A 17,436-nucleotide genomic window follows, 5' to 3' on the forward strand; every position below is an offset into this window, starting at 1 on the left:
ACGATTGTTATGTCAGTGAATCAGTGAGGGAGCAATGAGGGGATGAGGGAATGGGGCATCTCTGAAGAAGGACTCGAGCGAAGGGGCAAGAGAACAGCAGAGCTAACTGGTGTCATTGTTTGCCCATCCTGCCCATGCAGGGATTAGGGATTCTGGCCGATTCCAAATTGTGGCTCTGCCCTGTCCCATGTGGCCTTCCCGGAGGCAGAGGGCCCGTGGCAATGGAAGGGCGAGCATCGAGAACCCCTCCCCTCTCCTGTGCTCCCAGCTATGTGTGAGGGAGTGCGGGAGAGGCCGACAGGAAGTCTCCGTGTGCCTGGGGAGAGGACGTGCGGTGGGCCCGCCCCATCTCAGACACGCTCACCTTCCCATCTAGCCTAGGTCTCTCTGTAGGACTCGGCGCTCACACCTAGCTGTGCCTATGGCCTCTTCATCCAGCAGGAGACCTCAGAAGTGGCTCACACCTACCGTGTCCCCTTGGGCCCGGGGTGCCCGCACAAAGCCCGTCTGCTCTCCGTGTAGCCTCCCCAGAACCACAAGAACCGCTCCGACTTTCTCTCTCTCTCTCTCTCTCACCACATCTGCCCACTTCGCCTTCTGTCTGTCCTCAGGGCAGCCCCGACCCCAGCTCCTGTCCCTCTCTCTCAGTCACGGCTGCTGAGTGCGTCAGAGGGAACGCCATCTCCCTTTCCAGGTCTTCCAGCGGCGGAACACCGGGCAGCTGGACTTCTTCAAGCGCTGGCGGACCTACGTGGAGGGCTTCGGGGACCCCACCAAGGAGTTCTGGTTCGGTACGGGCTCTGGGAATCAGGAAGGCTGGGTGGGGCAGGGGATATTTCCCTTGAGAACCAAAGGAGTAGAAAATGCCCATCGATGAGGATTCTGTCAGGAGGCCACCCTGGCCCCAGAAATGCTGTGCGTTCTGCCAGCCACTAGGGGCCCTGCGCTTTCTCTCTTCCTTCTGCTCTGTGCTCCAGCAGATGTTCACGGAGAGTGAGGGAGCGAAGGATTAAAAAGTCACAGTCCGGATGCTCGGACTCCGCCAGCTGTGAGTGGTTGGTCTCCGCCAGCTGTGAGATAGGAGGACAATAAATATAAACCATTGGAGCCTCAGGGATGAAGCCTGCACTCTGCCCTGCTGGAGGACACAGCCTCCACACTCAATAGCATGACTGCACCAAAGAAATAATAGCAGGAGAAAATGCGCCCCCTAAAGAAAAGGCGGGGGCGGGGGCCCCCATTAGCAGAGGAGGTGAAGGCTAAGGTGACGTTCGGTGATTGGAATTCCTTGTTTCTAGGACTCGACAAGCTGCACAACCTCACCACTGGCACCCCCACCCGGTACGAGGTGCGAGTGGACTTGCAGACCGCCAACGAGTCGGCCTACGCCGTGTACGACTTCTTCCAGGTGGCCTCCAGCAAGGAGCGGTACCGGCTCACCGTCGGGAAGTACAGAGGCACGGCAGGTGCGCGCAGTGTTCCCGACCCACCGCGAGGCCGCTTGTCCTGTGTCCGAGCTTCGGGCTGCCGTGTGCCATGGGTCAGGGGATGGGAGACTGTCCTGCGAAGGTGCACGGTTCTCATGGACACATGAGGCCTGCTCCCAGCAGGGGTCGGGGTACACAAGGTTCTTAAAGCAATCCTTGGCCATTGTAAGATCAGAACATTCTACGTGCACCCCCGCCCCTCCAGCGCACCCCCAGCCAGTAAAAACCCTCCTCTTTACCCCCAGTTCAGGATGCTGCCCCCTCGCTGAGGAATCACACTCTGAGCCGCCACCCCTGGTGCTGCCCACCTCCCACTCGGCTTCCGCGGGGCTGCCTCCGTGCACAGCCCGGGTGTGTTATTACTTAAAGGCAGAAAGGTCAGAGTGCGGAGCCAGCACCAGGCGTGTAGGTCGCGGTGATGTCAGGCAGCTGTGACAACACAGGGACGGCCGTTCAGTGGAGATGGGGCTCACCCCCCTTGGGCTGCGCTCTGGTGTTTATTTGTGAAGGAAAATAACAAAATTAATCCTGAGATGGTGCCATTGGACGGTTTTATTTAAGAGAGAGGCATGGTTATTTTATTATTTTAAATATATTTTATTGATTTTTTACAGAGAGGAAGGAAGAGGGATAGAGAGCTAGAAACATCGATGAGAGAGAAACATCGATCAGCTGCCTCCTGCACACCCCCTACCGGGGATGTGCCCGCAACCAATGTACATGCCCTTGACCGGAATCGAACCTGGGACCCCTTAGTCCGCAGGCCGACGCTCTATCCACTGAGCCAAACCAGTTTTGGCCATGCTTATTGTTGTAATGTTATAGTTAAGCCTATATTTCTAGTTTTTAAAATCCTAACAAGTAGGTTTGCTGTTTGCTTCTGCATGTTTTTTTTTTTAATTTCTTTATTGATTAAGGTGTCACATATTTGTCCTCATCCCCCCATTCCCATCCCACACCCTTCCCCACGGATGCCCCAATCCCCTGTTGAACTTAACCGTTGGATAGGCTCATATGCATGCACACAAGTCCTTTGGTTGATCTCTCCCTCCTCCCCCCAACCTCCCTTATCCTCCCTCTGAGGCCTGCTAGTCCGATCGATGCCTCCTTGCTTCTGGTTCTGTTCTTGTTCCTCAGTCTATGTTGTTCATCATTTCCCCTAGATGAGCGAGATCATGTGTCCCTAGAGATATAAGAACTGAATGTGAGACGAGCAATAATAGTTATGCTGACAGGCAAATGAATCAGTCTGTAGTGAGTTTCTTTCTGGACCAACAGTTCTTTAGAGACCCAATTTCAATGTCCACCAGTTCCTTATGTGTACATGTCAGCACTGACCCCTCAGCTCTGGATGGTGGACAAATGGTGGTAACGTAGGTCCGACTCCCTCTGGTTTGGTCTCGGCCGGACCCACTTCTGCATGTTTTGGCTTTGGCGTAACTAGGTAGGAATGTGTCACCAGCCAGATCTACAGGCTGCATAAGACATGGTCTCTCCCCTGAGACTCGCATGGAAATAGGTCAGTGAGAACAGGAGGTAACTTTGGCAAGGAGTCTGATAAGTGGTCAGGAGATGGGAGAGCTCCAGGAGCGTGGAGAAGGCGGTACGTGGGGGCTGAGGCGAGGCGGGGGCTTCTGCAGGCCGGTGGGCTGGAGTCGGGTCTGAAAGGGAAGAACTTAGCTGGGAGGGAGGAAGGGGCTCCCCAGGCCCCGGGGAGTCTGGGACTGAGAAAGGACTGAGCCCAGGCAAGGAAATCGGGGTGTACTCTTAAAACCGCAGGCCTTCTCAACATGGTCTGCTCAGCGAACCCTAATGGCAGAAGACTGAACACACACTGTGATCTGAAGTGGCCAACCGCTGGTGCAAAATTTCTTTCAGGTTTTAGGACTCAATGTTTAAAAGTCACATGAATTTTGCCTTTGCTCTTATTTCCCAGTGCTTGGCACGGAGCGCGGCAGGTGCGCTTCCATGGAGCTACTGCCAGAGGACCTTTCTGTGTAATCCTAGGGATGTTTATGTTGTATGACAGCTCCTGAGACCCAGATAGCTTCCATGCGGGTGGGTGGAGGGGGAGTCTGGTGACACGGTGACGTGGAGGAGACAAGCTGGAGGTGTGGGTCCCTGGATAAGCCATGGACTCTAACATCTGCGAGCTTGCTTCCTCGTGGGACTTGTTTGTGAAGGTGATCGGTAAACTCAGAAACCAGATATAAATATGTTTATTATCATAAAAACAGCACTTAATTAAGCTTGGGATCGATATGGGCCCTTACTGCCTTTTATGAGCTGAATTAAAAAGTAAACTTATAAAAGGACCACACATGTGATGGGGAAATAGGAGAAAGGCGAGTAATTACAGGTTTCCAGAAACGATGACATGGAGCATGAACCTGTGTGCTGTGCAGAGAGCTCCAGAAGTTCAGGTGTGTGGCAGGAGGGGTGAGGGAGGGTGAGGGAGGAGACTTGCTCAGGACCGCTGAGCTGGGCTTCAGGATTGGTTAGGATTTAACCAGTGGAGAGCCGGGAGGAAGCGGTGAGAGAGGCACAAGGCTGGACCTGTGCGCTCCACGGGCGGAAGCTGCCTGTGGGGACAGTGGGCTGAGGGTGTGCATCTGGAACAGCCAAGTTACAGGTCTGCAAAGCCACGGGAGAAATTCACGTCTGTGTGGCAGGAAGTAGGACGTGAGGCCCGAGAGGATGGGTGCTTACCCCCAGGAGGGCTAGGAAGGCTGTGGTGAGGGGATTGTGGGACGTGGCTCAGGGCTTCCAGGCTGGGCGCTGGGCAGATGGCCGAGCAGAGACCGGGAGGACGGGAGGGGTGGCCAGGTGCTATGGGAGAGTCATGAGTTTTTTTGGGGATTTGGCTATTTCATGGGACTGAGACGCTTCTAAAGAGCGTGCTGTGAAGGCCGTTGGCGGATGAGGCCTGGAGTCTGGGTGGCAGACCCGGAAAGAGAACCTGTGACATAACGGACCGGGTCCTTGGCGTTTTCATGCTGGATTTGTTCCTGCTAAGCCCTCAGCCCCTCGGTGCTGAAACGTGGCCTCTCACCTCTCACGTCTTCTCCTGCAGGGGATGCTCTTACTTACCACAATGGGTGGAAGTTTACAACTTTTGACAGAGACAACGACATCGCCCTCAGCAACTGTGCCCTGACGCACCATGGCGGCTGGTGGTACAAGAACTGCCACCTGGCCAACCCCAATGGCAGATACGGGGAGACCAAGCACAGTGAGGTAGGGGACTGGCTCTGCCCACATTCAGTTCCCCAAGTGACACCCTCAGGCAGGTTTGTCTGCCTTCTCCTTCTGAGGCTCCCAGGCAGGGCAGGAGCTGGTTGGCAGGCTCCATGGCCTTGGGTTCAGGGCCCTCCCTGCCCACCTGCTCACCCCTCCCCATGGCCTTGGGCTCAGGGCCCTCCCTGCCCACCTGCTCACCCCTCCCCATGGCCTTGGTGTCAGGGCCCTCCCTGCCCACCTGCTCACCCCTCCCCATGGCCTTGGTGTCAGGGCCCTCCCTGCCCACCTGCTCACCCCTCCCCATGGCCTTGCGCTCAGGGCCTTCCTGCCCACCCGCTCACCCCTCCCCATGGCCTTGCGCTCAGGGCCTTCCTGCCCACCTGCTCACCCCTCCCCATGGCCTTGGGCTCAGGGCCCTCCTGCCCACCTGCTCACCCCTCCCCATGGCCTTGGGGTCAGGGCCCTCCTGCCCACCTGCTCACCCCTCCCCATGGCCTTGGGGTCAGGGCCCTCCTGCCCACCTGCTCACCCCTCCCCATGGCCTTTTGCTCAGGGCCCTCCTGCTCACCCCTCCCCATGGCCTTGGGGTCAGGGCCCTCCCTGCCCACCTGCTCACCCCTCCCCATGGCCTTGGGGTCAGGGCCCTCCTGCCCACCTGCTCACCCCTCCCCATGGCCTTGGGCTCAGGGCCCTCCTGCCCACCTGCTCACCCCTCCCCATGGCCTTAGGCTCAGGGCCCTCCCTGCCCACCTGCTCACCCCTCCCCATGGCCTTGGGCTCAGGGCCCTCCTGCCCACCTGCTCACCCCTCCCCATGGCCTTGGGGTCAGGGCCCTCCTGCCCACCTGCTCACCCCTCCCCAGGGCCTTGGGCTCAGGGCCCTCCTGCCCACCTGCTCACCCCTCCCCATGGCCTTGGGCTCAGGGCCCTCCTGCCTACCTGCTCACCCCTCCCCAGTGTCCCACACTTTCTGCAGGTGGGTGAGAGCCCAGGCTGCCCACTCAGAATATTCACACACGATGTGGGTCCCGCTCCATCTCACTCGACCAGTTCACACATGGACATGGTCTTACCCAGCTTGGTCTGCTATCACCAAACACTATAGACTGCGGGGCTTGAACAGACATTTATTTCTCACTCTTCTGGAGGCTGGGAGTCTAAGATGAAGGTGCAGGCAGGCTCAGGTCCTGGTGAGAGCCCCTGTCCTTGTTGTCACGGTGCAGAGAGCTCTGCTTCTCTTCCTCTTCTTACAAGGGCACGAGTCCCACCTGGGGGAACCCACCCTCATGGCCTCATCTAACCCTACCTGCCCCCAGCCATCACATTGGGGGTAGGGCTTCAGCTAGCTGTCCTCCCAGGTAAACCAGAGCTATTTTTCTCAAGTCTTTTGATCACCAGGGAAACAAAGTCCTTTCTGCCCGAACTCAGACCCATCCCTGGGCCCATTTCATCCAGAACCAGCCGGTCTGCCCAGAGCTCTGTGCTGAGCGCCTCTCCATTTCAGTGCGCAGAGGCGCATCCTCGCGGCCACTGTCCCCTCCTGGCTCTGAAACTTGCCCCTCAGCAGTGTCTCCAGCTTCCGTGACCCGTGACCCTTGACTCCTCACCGGCTGTGGGCCTCTCTGCCGGCTTCCTCACAGCTTCTTGATCCTTGCACCTTTGTTCCTTCTCAGCATTAACCCGTGCCCTGATGCACTCTCGGAGTGCCCATCCTGGCTTTCTACCTCCATCCCAGTCCCATCCTGGCCTCCAGGAAGCCCCGCCCCCGCACACCCCTCGCCAATGGCACTGTGAAGACTAGCACACCTGAGGCCTGGGGACGTGATTGCTTTGGCCCTGACCGGGCAGCAGCGGGGCTGACCCGGGTGATGTTTCACAGGGAAGAAGAAAGGTGCCCCCGGGAAGCCAAGGCGGGTGGGCCCCAGCACCAAGGTGGCAGGCTGTGGCCTGGGGACGCCTGTGATCAGAGACCAGCTGTTTGCAATGAGCAGCCAGCGGGCCCCAACCAGGCCCGTGTCTGCTAATAAAGGACATTCATCTGGTTAATGTGCTGCTCACAGTCGGCAGGGCGTTTATTTCCTGTTTATTATTTACCTCACAAATTAAAATACACAGAATTGGTCACTTGGGCTCTTTATTGGCCAGGTTGCGAGGTTATTAAGTGAATTAAATATTGTGCTCTCCAGTCAGAAGACATAAAATGAAATTTAGTTTTCAGCAGGCTGTTTGTTACCCCAGAGCTAATATCTAAACAGCTTAAATTGAAAATGATTCCACACAATTGGCCAATTAATATGTTTATTTTTGCCTTTAATTTTTTGGGAAGGAGAAGAGTGAGGCAAAGACAATGTGATCATTGCTGGCTAGGCTGACCCGTTATCGGAGCCCCTGCGCCTCCTGGGCTCACCCCGCTCTCCCCCCAACCCCCCCCCCCACACACACCTCCACCACAAGGGGGCTCTAAAGCTAGCTGCCCAGCAGAGGGCGCATGTTCCTAGATCAACCCTCACTTCCTTGAGGGTAACTTCCCGGAGGGTGTGGTTTCCCAGGCAAGGACCCCCACCCCACCCCCCACCCCACCCCCGCATTCCTCTTCTTGATGTTGGCTTTTTGATGTAGGGGGTGAACTGGGAGCCGTGGAAAGGACACGAATTCTCCATTCCTTATGTGGAGCTGAAGATCCGCCCTCAGGGCTACAGCGGGGAGCACGTCCTGGGCAGGAAGAAGAGGACACTAGGAGAAAATTCTAGAACGTTCTGATGACCCATCTGAGCAATCATCGCATGAGGCAAGGCCGGCCTGGGGTTGGGGCTGTGTAAGCTTGGGGTGGGGTGGGTCCTGGTGGCTGGTTAGTGGAAGCTGGAGGGAAGTCAGCCCCTGGTTCCTGAGATGGCTGGTCACCAGCAGACACAGCCTCTCACCAAGCCCAGGCCACCTGCATCCTTTTCCGTCCACACTGGGGCCTGAAGGCCAGCTCAGTCGTGGTTGCCCAGTGCGTAGGGGAGAGAACTACAAGGTCTTTCTTTCAGTCTTTCTTCAGTAACAAATATATAGGATTAGGGCAGAAAACACACACAAACAAAAACAGAATCCAGCGCTTTACCGACTGGAAAACTCTGGACGTCGGTGCGTGACTATGAAGCTTTGCTAATACAAACCTTCTCTCTAGAAAGAAGCACCAAGGAGGAGTCCCTGACCCAGGGCTGAGGTCGCCTGATGCTGTGACCTCCCTCCCGTGACACTGGGTTTGGAGGAAAAGGGTGTACACCTTCCCCTTCCCAGAACTTGCTGGTGTGGTGAGGAAGAATGACGGGAGCCCAAGGGACGAGATGGAGTCGCATGGAGCTGAGCCCGACTAGCCCAGCTTGTGGGAACCACGCCTTCCAAGTTTCTGCTGTTTCAGGCGTCCTCTTCCCAGCCCTTTGCATAATCACGCTCATAGGCCTGCATATGTTCTGAATAAATTCTCACTCGTTTCAACTTTAAGTCATTTGCCTCCTGATAACTGGTTGCTCCCAAAGTCTCTTTCCTGCGACTCCTGCTCAAGGCCCAGCCTCCCTCCCTTCCCGCCCCCCCCCCCCCGCCCCCACTGGGAAAAGGTTAAGGTTGTGCCCAGCGGTGTGGCTCAGTCCCGGGGTTTTTCAGAAAGTGCTCAGCGTCCGAGGCTTGTTGTCGGAACAGACACGCGGTCAGACCCTTTCAGCTTATTTTCCTGTCTCTTGGGAAGGTTTTCCTGTAGGGAAATCAGTGACCGTTGAAGTAAGACAAATTCCTCTTCAAGAAGAAAATACTAATAAACCACCTGATTTAAAAGATTTGCCTTGCCGAAACCGGTTTGGCTCAGTGGATAGAGCGTCGGCCTGCGGACTCAAGGGTCCCAGGTTCGATTCCGGTCAAGGGCATGTACCTTGGTTGCGGGCACATCCCCAGTAGGGGGTGTGCAAGAGGCAGCTGATCGATGATTCTCTCTCATCGATGTTTCTAACTCTCTATCCCTCTCTCTTCCTCTCTGTAAAAAAATCAATAAAATATATATTAAAAAAAAAAAAAAAAAAAAAAAGATTTGCCTTGTGTTCTTTTCCCCACGTGAGTGCACTTGAATTCTAGATTTAACCCAAGTGTGAGTGAAGGCACAGTCTGTGCACTTTAATGGGATAGGGGTGGCTCTGGTCTCTTACTCGAGTGATGGCAAAGAATGGTATTTGGAAGCAGGAGGAGAGCGTGGGAAGGAGGACAATTGTCCCCTAAAAGGACAAGGGTGTCCTTTATTGCCTTTATTGCCTCAGCTTCTCCCAGGTTTAACCTCTACTTTTGGAACTTTTTTTTTAAATCAGCCTTTAAAATTTTACCCCCCCCCCCCCCCCCACACACACACACATTGAGCAATGCCATAGTCACTGCTAGATCTCACGGTGGGTGGGCTGAGTGACAGACAGTTCCAGAGCTGGGGCTGATCATGAGAAAATGCCCCACGTTGTTCTTTGATTCAAGAATTTAAGTGTCTGCCTGCTTCTTACGGGGGGGGGGGGGGGGGGGGGGGGACCGAGGAGGTGAGCAAGCTAGACATGGTCCTTGCACTGATGGAGTGCACACTATCATTCATTCATTCATTTGTTCGTTCAACACATTCCGAGTCAGCCCCAGTGTGTGCCCGCCCTCCTCTAGGCACTGCTGACCTTCCCGTGACCAGCTCTGGCAGCCCCCACTCTGGTGGCTGGAATGGGCCTCAGGAGTGGGCTTCTGGGTAAACCTCTTCAGAGGGTCACACTCTTCCCTTGGAGTCAGGTCACAGCCACTGGGACGAGCCAAAGAAACCCACAGCTTCCTAGGAAGGACAGGCTGCCTGCCAGGCCCCAGCAGAAGCAGCACACACATTTGATAGAGTCTCCAAGCCATTGCCTAGTTCACGGAGGACACAGCTCGGTGGGGACAGCCTGGGACACACCATGACAGTGGCAGTGGGTGGGGAGAGCAAGTCCACAGGGATATGGACTGGATGCTGGGGGAGGCGGGACGGGGGAGTGTCACGGGAGTGATGGGAGAGGGTCTGCAGGGATGCACTTGAGTTTGCTGGGAGACAGCAGAGGCCTGGGAGGAGGCAGGGCGCCCGGGAAAGGGAAGTCTGGTGACAAAAACGAGACGGCGGAGTGTGGTGAGTTTGAGGGAGGAAGTGGTCTCTGGGTGAGGGGACGGGTGCTCGGTGCGGGGCCAAGCGGGAGAGATGGGTAGGGACTGGTCTGGGCCACGTGGCAGCGTGGTTCTGGCTCCCGCCCTCCATCAGAATCAGCTGGAGCTGCTGTGCCCGGTCCGGCTGGGCCCTTGGCGCCTGCGCATTTAAAGCGCTGGGAGACCGGGCAGAGGGTCACAGGCAGGTCGGGGCTGCGCACTAGGCCTGTGCCGGGAGGCGTGGGAGAGGGGACCCCAGACCACAGCGCTCCTCAGGAGGAAGGTGAGGGGACGTGAGGGCCGCGGTGGCGAGGGCAGGGAGGGTCCTTCCCGGCGGTTTAGAGCTGGTTGTGGACAGCCGCGTCCGCTGGGACGGAGGCCCGGAGTTTGTTTGTCGGACGACAAGAGCTCTGCTTTTACGCGGAGAGCTCTCAGGGGTTCGAGGATCATGGAAGCCAGAAACTGCCGAAGGGGCCGGGAGAAGGACAAGGAGGAGGGGAGGCCGTGAAGGAAAAGGACCAGGTGTTGTGTGCGAAGAGGGGCCACCGACAGGGAGAAACGCAAATGGACGTACCGCGTGGCAGAAGGAAAAACAAGTGTAAATAATGAAAAGCTCCCGGCGGAACTTAATCGTTTGCTGAAGTCCTGCGTGAAAAATGTCCAGGCCGTTCCCTTAGGCGTCCCAGGGCGCTGGCGAGGAGCCGAAGGAGCGCGGGTCCGCAGGACCAGGGCCCGCGCCAGCAGGAGGCGCGCGGTGGCCAGCCCGGCCAGCAGGTGGCAGTGTCGCCCCGCGCCAGCCCTCTTCCTCGCCGCTGTAAAGGTGAGTCGGGGGAGTCCCCCCTTTTCCTCCTTCCTGGACAGCATTATGGTCTTGAGAGTGGCCTGTGGGTCCAGCCTGTGCTTGGTGGTTGTGGAGGCAGCGTGGCTGCTGGGCTAACGGTACCTGGGGAACACCTTGGAGAGATTGCCTGGTGAGCCTGGACTCCACCCCGGACCTGGTCTCCTGGGCTGGTGGTGAGACGGGGGCCGGGGGGGCTCTCAGCTTGGTGAAAGGCAAGGGGGCACCCCCTAAAGGGGCTTCAGGCAGTTCCTAATATGCAAATAACTCCACTTCCCAAGGTCCCTCTGGCTGCCGGTACTTTCTATGGGGAGTGAGAAGGCTGTTTCGATTCCAGTGTTAGTGGGGAAGTTAGGTCCCCAGGCCAGCCCACAGAAGCCTGTTTGTCCTATATTACAGCAAATCGCGGGGCCGAAAGGACTAGAAAACAAAGGTTTTGGGGTGCTGTGATTTAAATAAGAGAAGGTAACAGCACGGAATGAAAATGCTTCTTCGTGTTGGTAGGTGAAGACAATTAGCTTTAATTAGAGAGCGCTAACGAGAGAGACGCGGCTCGATGTGGAGCCTCGAAAGGAGACACCTGGGGACTCGGAGCCCTTTGTGCACCCAGGGGCCCCTGCAGGTGAACACGAAGAGCACAGACCCGCACGGGGCTGACCGCGATGCCGGGCGTGGCAGGGCCTGGGGGAGGCGTTCGAGGCTCTGTTCGGTCCAGGTGTGGGGAGCTGCGTACCTCCTCTGGGCCTCGTTCCTTCATTTGTAAAATGGCACCACCCCCAGTTTACACCCTGCATCGGTCCCTGCAGGGATCAAATGGGATCCAGAGATGCTCTGTGTATCATACAGCAGGCGGGAGAGGGGCGGGAGAGAGCCCGGATGTTCCATCTCTGTAACTTCATTCAAAACGTTTGGATTTTCCTCGATGGTGTCTCTCTAGCCAGCCCTGAGGTCTCGGGGCCATGAATAGCCACCAATGGGATTGTTGTGTTCACTAATGGAAGACAGAGAAAAAGCAGCGTGAGAAACAGAGGCTAGGAAAGGTGAAGCAGGATCTGTGCATTTCCGAACGGGTTTCCTTGGGGAATGCAGGAATTGAGCTGTAAGCAGTGGAAGACAGGAACAGATAAGGCATGGGGGATGCCTGCCAGGGCAGCATTTCCCAAACAGTGTTCCTTGGAACCCTTGCTCCTCCAGGTGTGCCGAAAGAGGTTTCATGGTCCCATCAGCTTGGGAAGACGGAGTGCAGCAGAGGCACCTGTTTCTATTATAGCACCTGTTACCCCCTAATGTGGGCCACGTGGTGCGTGTCTCAAGCAGCAGGACAGCCGCAGTACGCAGTGTTCTGCAAACATATCTGACCATAGCGTTGGTTTGTTTTCTGAGTATCTAGATCCGTGGTCTGCAAACTGTGGCTCGCAAGCTGCATGCGGCTCTTTGGCCCCTTGAGTGTGGCTCTTCCCCAAAATACCACGGCCTGGGCGAGTCTATTTTAAAGAAGTGGCGTTAGAAGAAGTTTAAGTTTTAAAAAACTGGCTCTCAAAAGAAATTTCAATCGTTGTACTGTTGATACTTGGCTCTGTTGACTAATGAGTTTGCCGACCACTGATCTAGATAATCAAATGTAATTCAGAGACCACTAGCATTTACCCAGAGCGGTGATTTTCAATTGGTGTGCTGCAACAATTTTAAACACGTGCAATACCTGACTAGTCAGGAGCACTGACCTTTTCCCTGTAGATTGGCAAATAAAAAAATAACAGCCAACCAACAGTGGTGGTCTGGTGTGCCCGGCACATGGCAAAAAACGTCAAAAATGCTCATGGAATAAACATGGCCACCCTGAGTGACGTGGCCTAGGTATTTGAAAACATCTCTTTGAACCTAAGACAGAGACCAAAGGCTGTGTGGAAGTGACTCTTTATTTCAGTCTTGTAATCCTGCGCCTTTGAATTTGGTAATAATACTGGGGTCAAAGGTCCAGGAGCCAGCACAGAGGGTTCCCGTGAGGTGAGAGTTGTGGCATTGTCCAAACCCATATCCACCCCAAGGCCAGGGCCAAGGCTGGGCAGGTGGAGCTGATGGCCTCCCCTCGGTGTCGGCAGCTGGAAGGGTGTGGGAGGGAGTCCTCGGGAAGTCCCGGAATCTGTGGGATGGGCAGGGGCAGGAACCCACCAGAACTCCAGACACTCCCCTTCCATGGGGGGCAGGCAGGAACCTTCCTTCCTCAGCCCTTGCTGATGGCCAGTATGTTGACCCCGACCCCCACGAGCTTCTGGACCCTGCTCTCCAGGGTGGTAGCCACTGGCCGCATGTGGCTGCTGAGTGATGGGAACCTGGCTGGTGTAACTCGGCGCCTGCACCTGTACTGCCATTGCCTTTCATTGTGAGAGCTGGATGTGGCTGATGCACGTGGCGGACAGTGTAGATATGGGCCAAGCCCATCGTTCCTGGTCCTGGTGCACAGCCTGTGCTAGACGGTGTGATGACCAAGGGGTCAGGAGCATCTAAGCCACTGCATTTCATAGGAGACAAAGCTATGGCCCACCCGGAAAAAGGCGTACATACCCGTGTCTCTCTAGAGGACTTTGATTTCTCCCCTTCCCAGGACCTGAGTGGACTCGTGAGTCTGTTATCATGTGGTTTGTGCTGTTTTCCCCTTTCTCCTTGAGGAAGACAGTGCCCGGCCTCCTGTAGGGAGCCTTTTCCAGGTGCTGCCCGGGCGCCTCTGACGCCTGGACCTGCAGGCAGCTGCTCTGCAGGGCGGGGCTGAGGGGGGCGGGGACAGTGCCAGAGGGAGTCCCTGCATCCATCATTCCACCCGTCATTCCATCCGTCATCCGTGAGTGAGTGACGTCTGGGAGAGGTCATATCCAATGTCAGGAAAGGAACCGTCTGGCTCCAGCAAGGAAGGAGCCCAGGCGGGGCTTTTATTTTTTAAGTATTTTATTTAAATCAGTTTTTCTGTTGACGTGTTTGAATTTTTTCAGAAAATAAAAATACTGACGAATACCGTACAATCTGGACCACTTACATCCTTCCTGAAAGGGTGACGACCCCTTCTCCATACCCTCCCTCCCCCCAAGAAACAGGAGAGCGAATCCCGGGAGCAGCAGCGGCGGGGGAAGGCCTGCTCTGACAGGGCCGTGGCTGGCTGGAGCTGGGTACACATCCTAGGGGCTCCCCAGGCCTGTGCTGGGGGGGAGCCCCTTCCTTACTACCCTCGTTGTCCTTCATTAGCTTAACCCCCCAGATGGGCCAGGAGGCTCCCCTCTGAGGCACCCTCGTTGCCAGAGGCAGGTCTGGGACAGCGGCTGGGAAGGAAAGGAGTGAAAATGGAGATGAAGGAAGGGATGGAGCCAGGGCAAGAGGGGATGGAGAAGAAAACAGAGAGGGAGAGGGAGAGGGAAAGGGAGAGGGAGAGGGAGAGGAATGATGCTTGGGCTCCTTGCATTCCCCTTTACTCGACAGGCATGTGAGGCCTCTCCTGGCCCGGGCACTGTTCTAGGTACCCCGGGGAGGGCCCCGGGGGAGGCTGGGTGGGGAAAAGAGGGGCCTCGCTCAGGGCTTGGGTGTCCTGGGTCCGAGTCTATGGAAGCAGCTGAGATGTGCGCGCTGGTGTTTGGTGGCCGGGGCTGGAGCAGGTGCAGTAGACTAGGGGACAGCAGGGCCTGCACCTGGAGATGGAGGCCTGTCGTGGAGGTGACAAACACTGCTCTCTTAATTCAAACGAGCAGCCAGTTGCCACGGCAACCATGTTCCCGGTGATCTGCTTTCTTGGATCATATCTAACACCAGCCTCAGCCGCCAGCCCCCACGTCTGCCCAACTCATCCATTCCGGGGACTGCGAGGCGCAGACGGGAAGGGCCCTCGTCCTGGGCAGCGGGAGACGTGAGGTGACTAGCCGTGCTGTGATGCCCCGGGGACAGTCGGCCGCTCTGTGACACGCTCTCCCTGTGACACGGGGGCAGGGAATCAGAGGGTGTAGCTTCTCTGGTCACGGGGGTGTAGGAGCCAGAGCCTGAGTGCCTGGGAGACCTGGGCCTCGTAGGGGGAGGGGGTGACCATTGCGGGTTCCACAGTGTACGCAACTGAACTCCGCGTCCCGGGTCACTGTGCGGAGACCTGGTCAGCAGGCACCACCCAGCGTCCGCTCTGCACAGGCCTGGAGCACACCTGGGGGCAGGTGAGAACCCGGTGGCCCACGTGAGTAGATGGGGCGCATTTTCCCCTTAGCACAATCTCACAGGGTTTCGTGTCTGCTACCGTAAGTACCATAGTTTAGCTACATTGTTAATTAAATGGCAATTGCACACCATTTGGAACAGCCTCCGAGGGGTGCACATGAGTTTGGACAGCTCAGCCTGCTCCCAGGAATTACCCACCATTGCAGCATGGGCACAATCCAACCCAAACTCCAACCAGCTCATCAGACAAGTGGACTACCTCGGCCCCCCAGCTTCAGCCTGGTGGGGAGGCGCGCCCTCAGCTCATCGTGGACCTGGTTTACACGTCCTCACGGACCTCGGGGCCCACCAGCCAACCCACCCCCTGGTTCTGCAGAATTCAGCACCCACCTCCACCCTCGCCGCCAGCGGGCTCGCTCAGAAGGCCACTTGGGGGAACTGGCGAGGCAGTACAGCTTACCCTGACATCATCACAAACCCAGCAGCGTCAGAGACAGTTATGAGTACCCACTGTGCGCAAGGCACTGCCTGAGCCTCAAGATAAATATGAATAAACCTCTATCTAGCTTCATCCAGCTTTCACTTCAAGTCCGAATCTTCCGCCTCCCCCTGCAGCACGCCGCCCGCTGCTTCCAGTGAGCCTTCTGCGAGGCCGTGCTGGCGATGTCTTCCTTCCTCTGAAAGCCTCTGGCTCCGGGGGATGCCCAGCTCAGGTGGGGCATCTCCTCCCACCTCTGCGATGCACAGGACACGGTGCCCCCAGGGGAGTGGGCGCAGCAGCCTGTTACCTGGTCCCCATCGCTCTCCAGGAGCCACGCCCAGAGCTCGGTCCTGTGTGGAGGAGCCGTCCTGAGGGCCTCTGCGCGGCGCGTCTCAGCGCGGGGTCTTGGACCACATTCAACACCGACCGGGGGTAATGAGGACCTTGCGAGACCATAGCTTCCGATGAGTTCGGATCCATTGCACTTTACACTTGCCCTCCTCGGTGCGGGGTCAGGAGCACGGGAACTGGAGGGTCTGCATCGACACACAGCGAAGGGCACTGTACCGGGTGCTGAAAAGTCCAAAGATGAGGATTTCCAGCAAAAGGGTTTGCAGGGATCGGAGTAGGACAGCGCACATCTGTAACCTGAGTAGCATATGGAATGGGTATGGAATTCATAACCTTGCCCGGCCGTGTAATTGTGCACATGCGCCCGAATCTGGCCAGGCCCTCCTACGAGATGTTTTTGCAAGAGCAGATACTGTGCTGCGTGTGTGCGGTGTGCATGGTGAGCCCAGATGGTCATGGATACGTGTTCCTTGTGCTTTTGCGTATGGACTGTGCCGGAAGTCGGCGGACGGCACGCCTGCATCTGGAGCCAAGAGCGTCGCTATTGGACACATAGCTGCCCAGCCAGTGCCCACGCTTTGTCCCAGGCTCCCTGGGGGTGCCCTCCCTGGGGACACTCAGTCTGAGGTTTGCTCCTTGGCTGAGAAGTTCCTCTGTGGACACGCGTGTGACGCTCCAGTCCCCGTGCGTCGTCGGAAGGCGGACCCTCTGCTGCCCGCCGGGCTAGACCGGCAGCGATGGCCTCTTCTCCATCTGCAGGAGCTTGGGCTGGGCGGAGATCCAGAGGTCTTCCTCGCCCTTCCTCCTCCTCCTCTTCTTCCCCTGGCCGCGCTCCGGCTGCCGGCCCCTGCCCGGCCGGCTCCAGCAGCAGTAGCAGCAGACGAAGACCAGGGCGAGGAGCACCAGCAGCGGCAGCGCCAGCACCACGCCCAGGCAGACGCTGTTGAAGAGGCCCTCCTGGTGCTTGGTCAGGATGGTGTCCCAGATGTCACGGAAGAAGGAGCCGAGCTTCTCCATGGTGCGCAGCTCGTCACCGGTCCTGGCCTCGCGGGGACACAGCCTCGCCCACTGGTGACTGATCCCCCTCGGGCTGAGGGTGCGGGCACGCCACGGAGAGCACCTGGAGAGAGAGAAGCGGACCGCTCAGAAACGTGCAGTGGGACGCCCTGCGGTTTTTAATAACACCATCGATCTTAGGCTCAGGAAAGGGGAGGAGCTGCAGATTTCCAGAGTTCACTGGAATCCTATTGAGGCTCAATAAACAAGACGTATGCACGCATTCAGTCACTAGGCAGTTGTTCCTTCTCGCCGCGCACACACACTGCTATTGGGCGCAGGATGTGAAAATCGATAGGCTGTCAGTCCTGGCACGCAGTGGATGCGCAGCGGTTGATGGACAAAGGGATCGTGTGCACGGTCAGTGCCCTGAGGGCCGGCTCCCCCGCCCCCGAGAGCTGCTCTCAATCGCTTCTCCCCGCAGCGCGCACTGTGACCTTCCAGGAGCACAGCTTGCCATTTCCTGCTCACACGGAAGCTGAGGCACAAGAGGCAATGCTGATGTCCTGCTGCCTGTCGGAGGGGACCTGGGCGTCCCCAGGCTGCGAGGTCCTGGTTCCCCATCCAGCCTCGCTTCAGCCTTCTTCCTGCCCCCTCCCTGCTCCGAGCCCCCAGCCCTGTCCTCGCATCCCA

The 17,436-nt window shown here is 57.2% G+C and overlaps 2 protein-coding genes across 3 annotated transcripts in view; one reads left to right on the forward strand and one right to left on the reverse strand.

Annotated features, from left to right (window-relative positions):
• Window positions 1–8,190, forward strand: part of TNN (tenascin N) — a 34,579-nt gene extending 26,389 nt beyond the window's left edge. The window contains exons 15-19 of the mRNA XM_054712259.1: window positions 695–791; window positions 1,299–1,466; window positions 4,561–4,724; window positions 7,346–7,514; window positions 7,896–8,190. Of these exons, the coding sequence (XP_054568234.1) occupies window positions 695–791; window positions 1,299–1,466; window positions 4,561–4,724; window positions 7,346–7,486 (570 nt within the window). The 3' untranslated portion in view covers window positions 7,487–7,514; window positions 7,896–8,190. The remainder of the gene's footprint in view (window positions 1–694; window positions 792–1,298; window positions 1,467–4,560; window positions 4,725–7,345; window positions 7,515–7,895) is intronic.
• A 3,050-nt stretch (window positions 8,191–11,240) lies between these two features.
• Window positions 11,241–17,436, reverse strand: part of KIAA0040 (KIAA0040 ortholog) — a 34,807-nt gene continuing 28,611 nt past the window's right edge. Inside the window, exon 2 of one of the 2 annotated variants that reach the window (XR_008555103.1) lies at window positions 11,241–11,721. Coding sequence is in view for 1 of the 2 variants with exons in the window: in XM_054711612.1 (XP_054567587.1) it covers window positions 16,471–16,764 (294 nt within the window). In the remaining variant the exon portion in view is untranslated. Of the gene's footprint in view, window positions 11,722–13,619; window positions 16,868–17,436 lie in introns of those variants that run through there. The other variant, XM_054711612.1, reaches the window with a different exon arrangement.

This window comes from Eptesicus fuscus, chromosome 22 (assembly GCF_027574615.1).
Source record: "Eptesicus fuscus isolate TK198812 chromosome 22, DD_ASM_mEF_20220401, whole genome shotgun sequence".
NCBI lineage: Eukaryota > Metazoa > Chordata > Mammalia > Chiroptera > Vespertilionidae > Eptesicus > Eptesicus fuscus.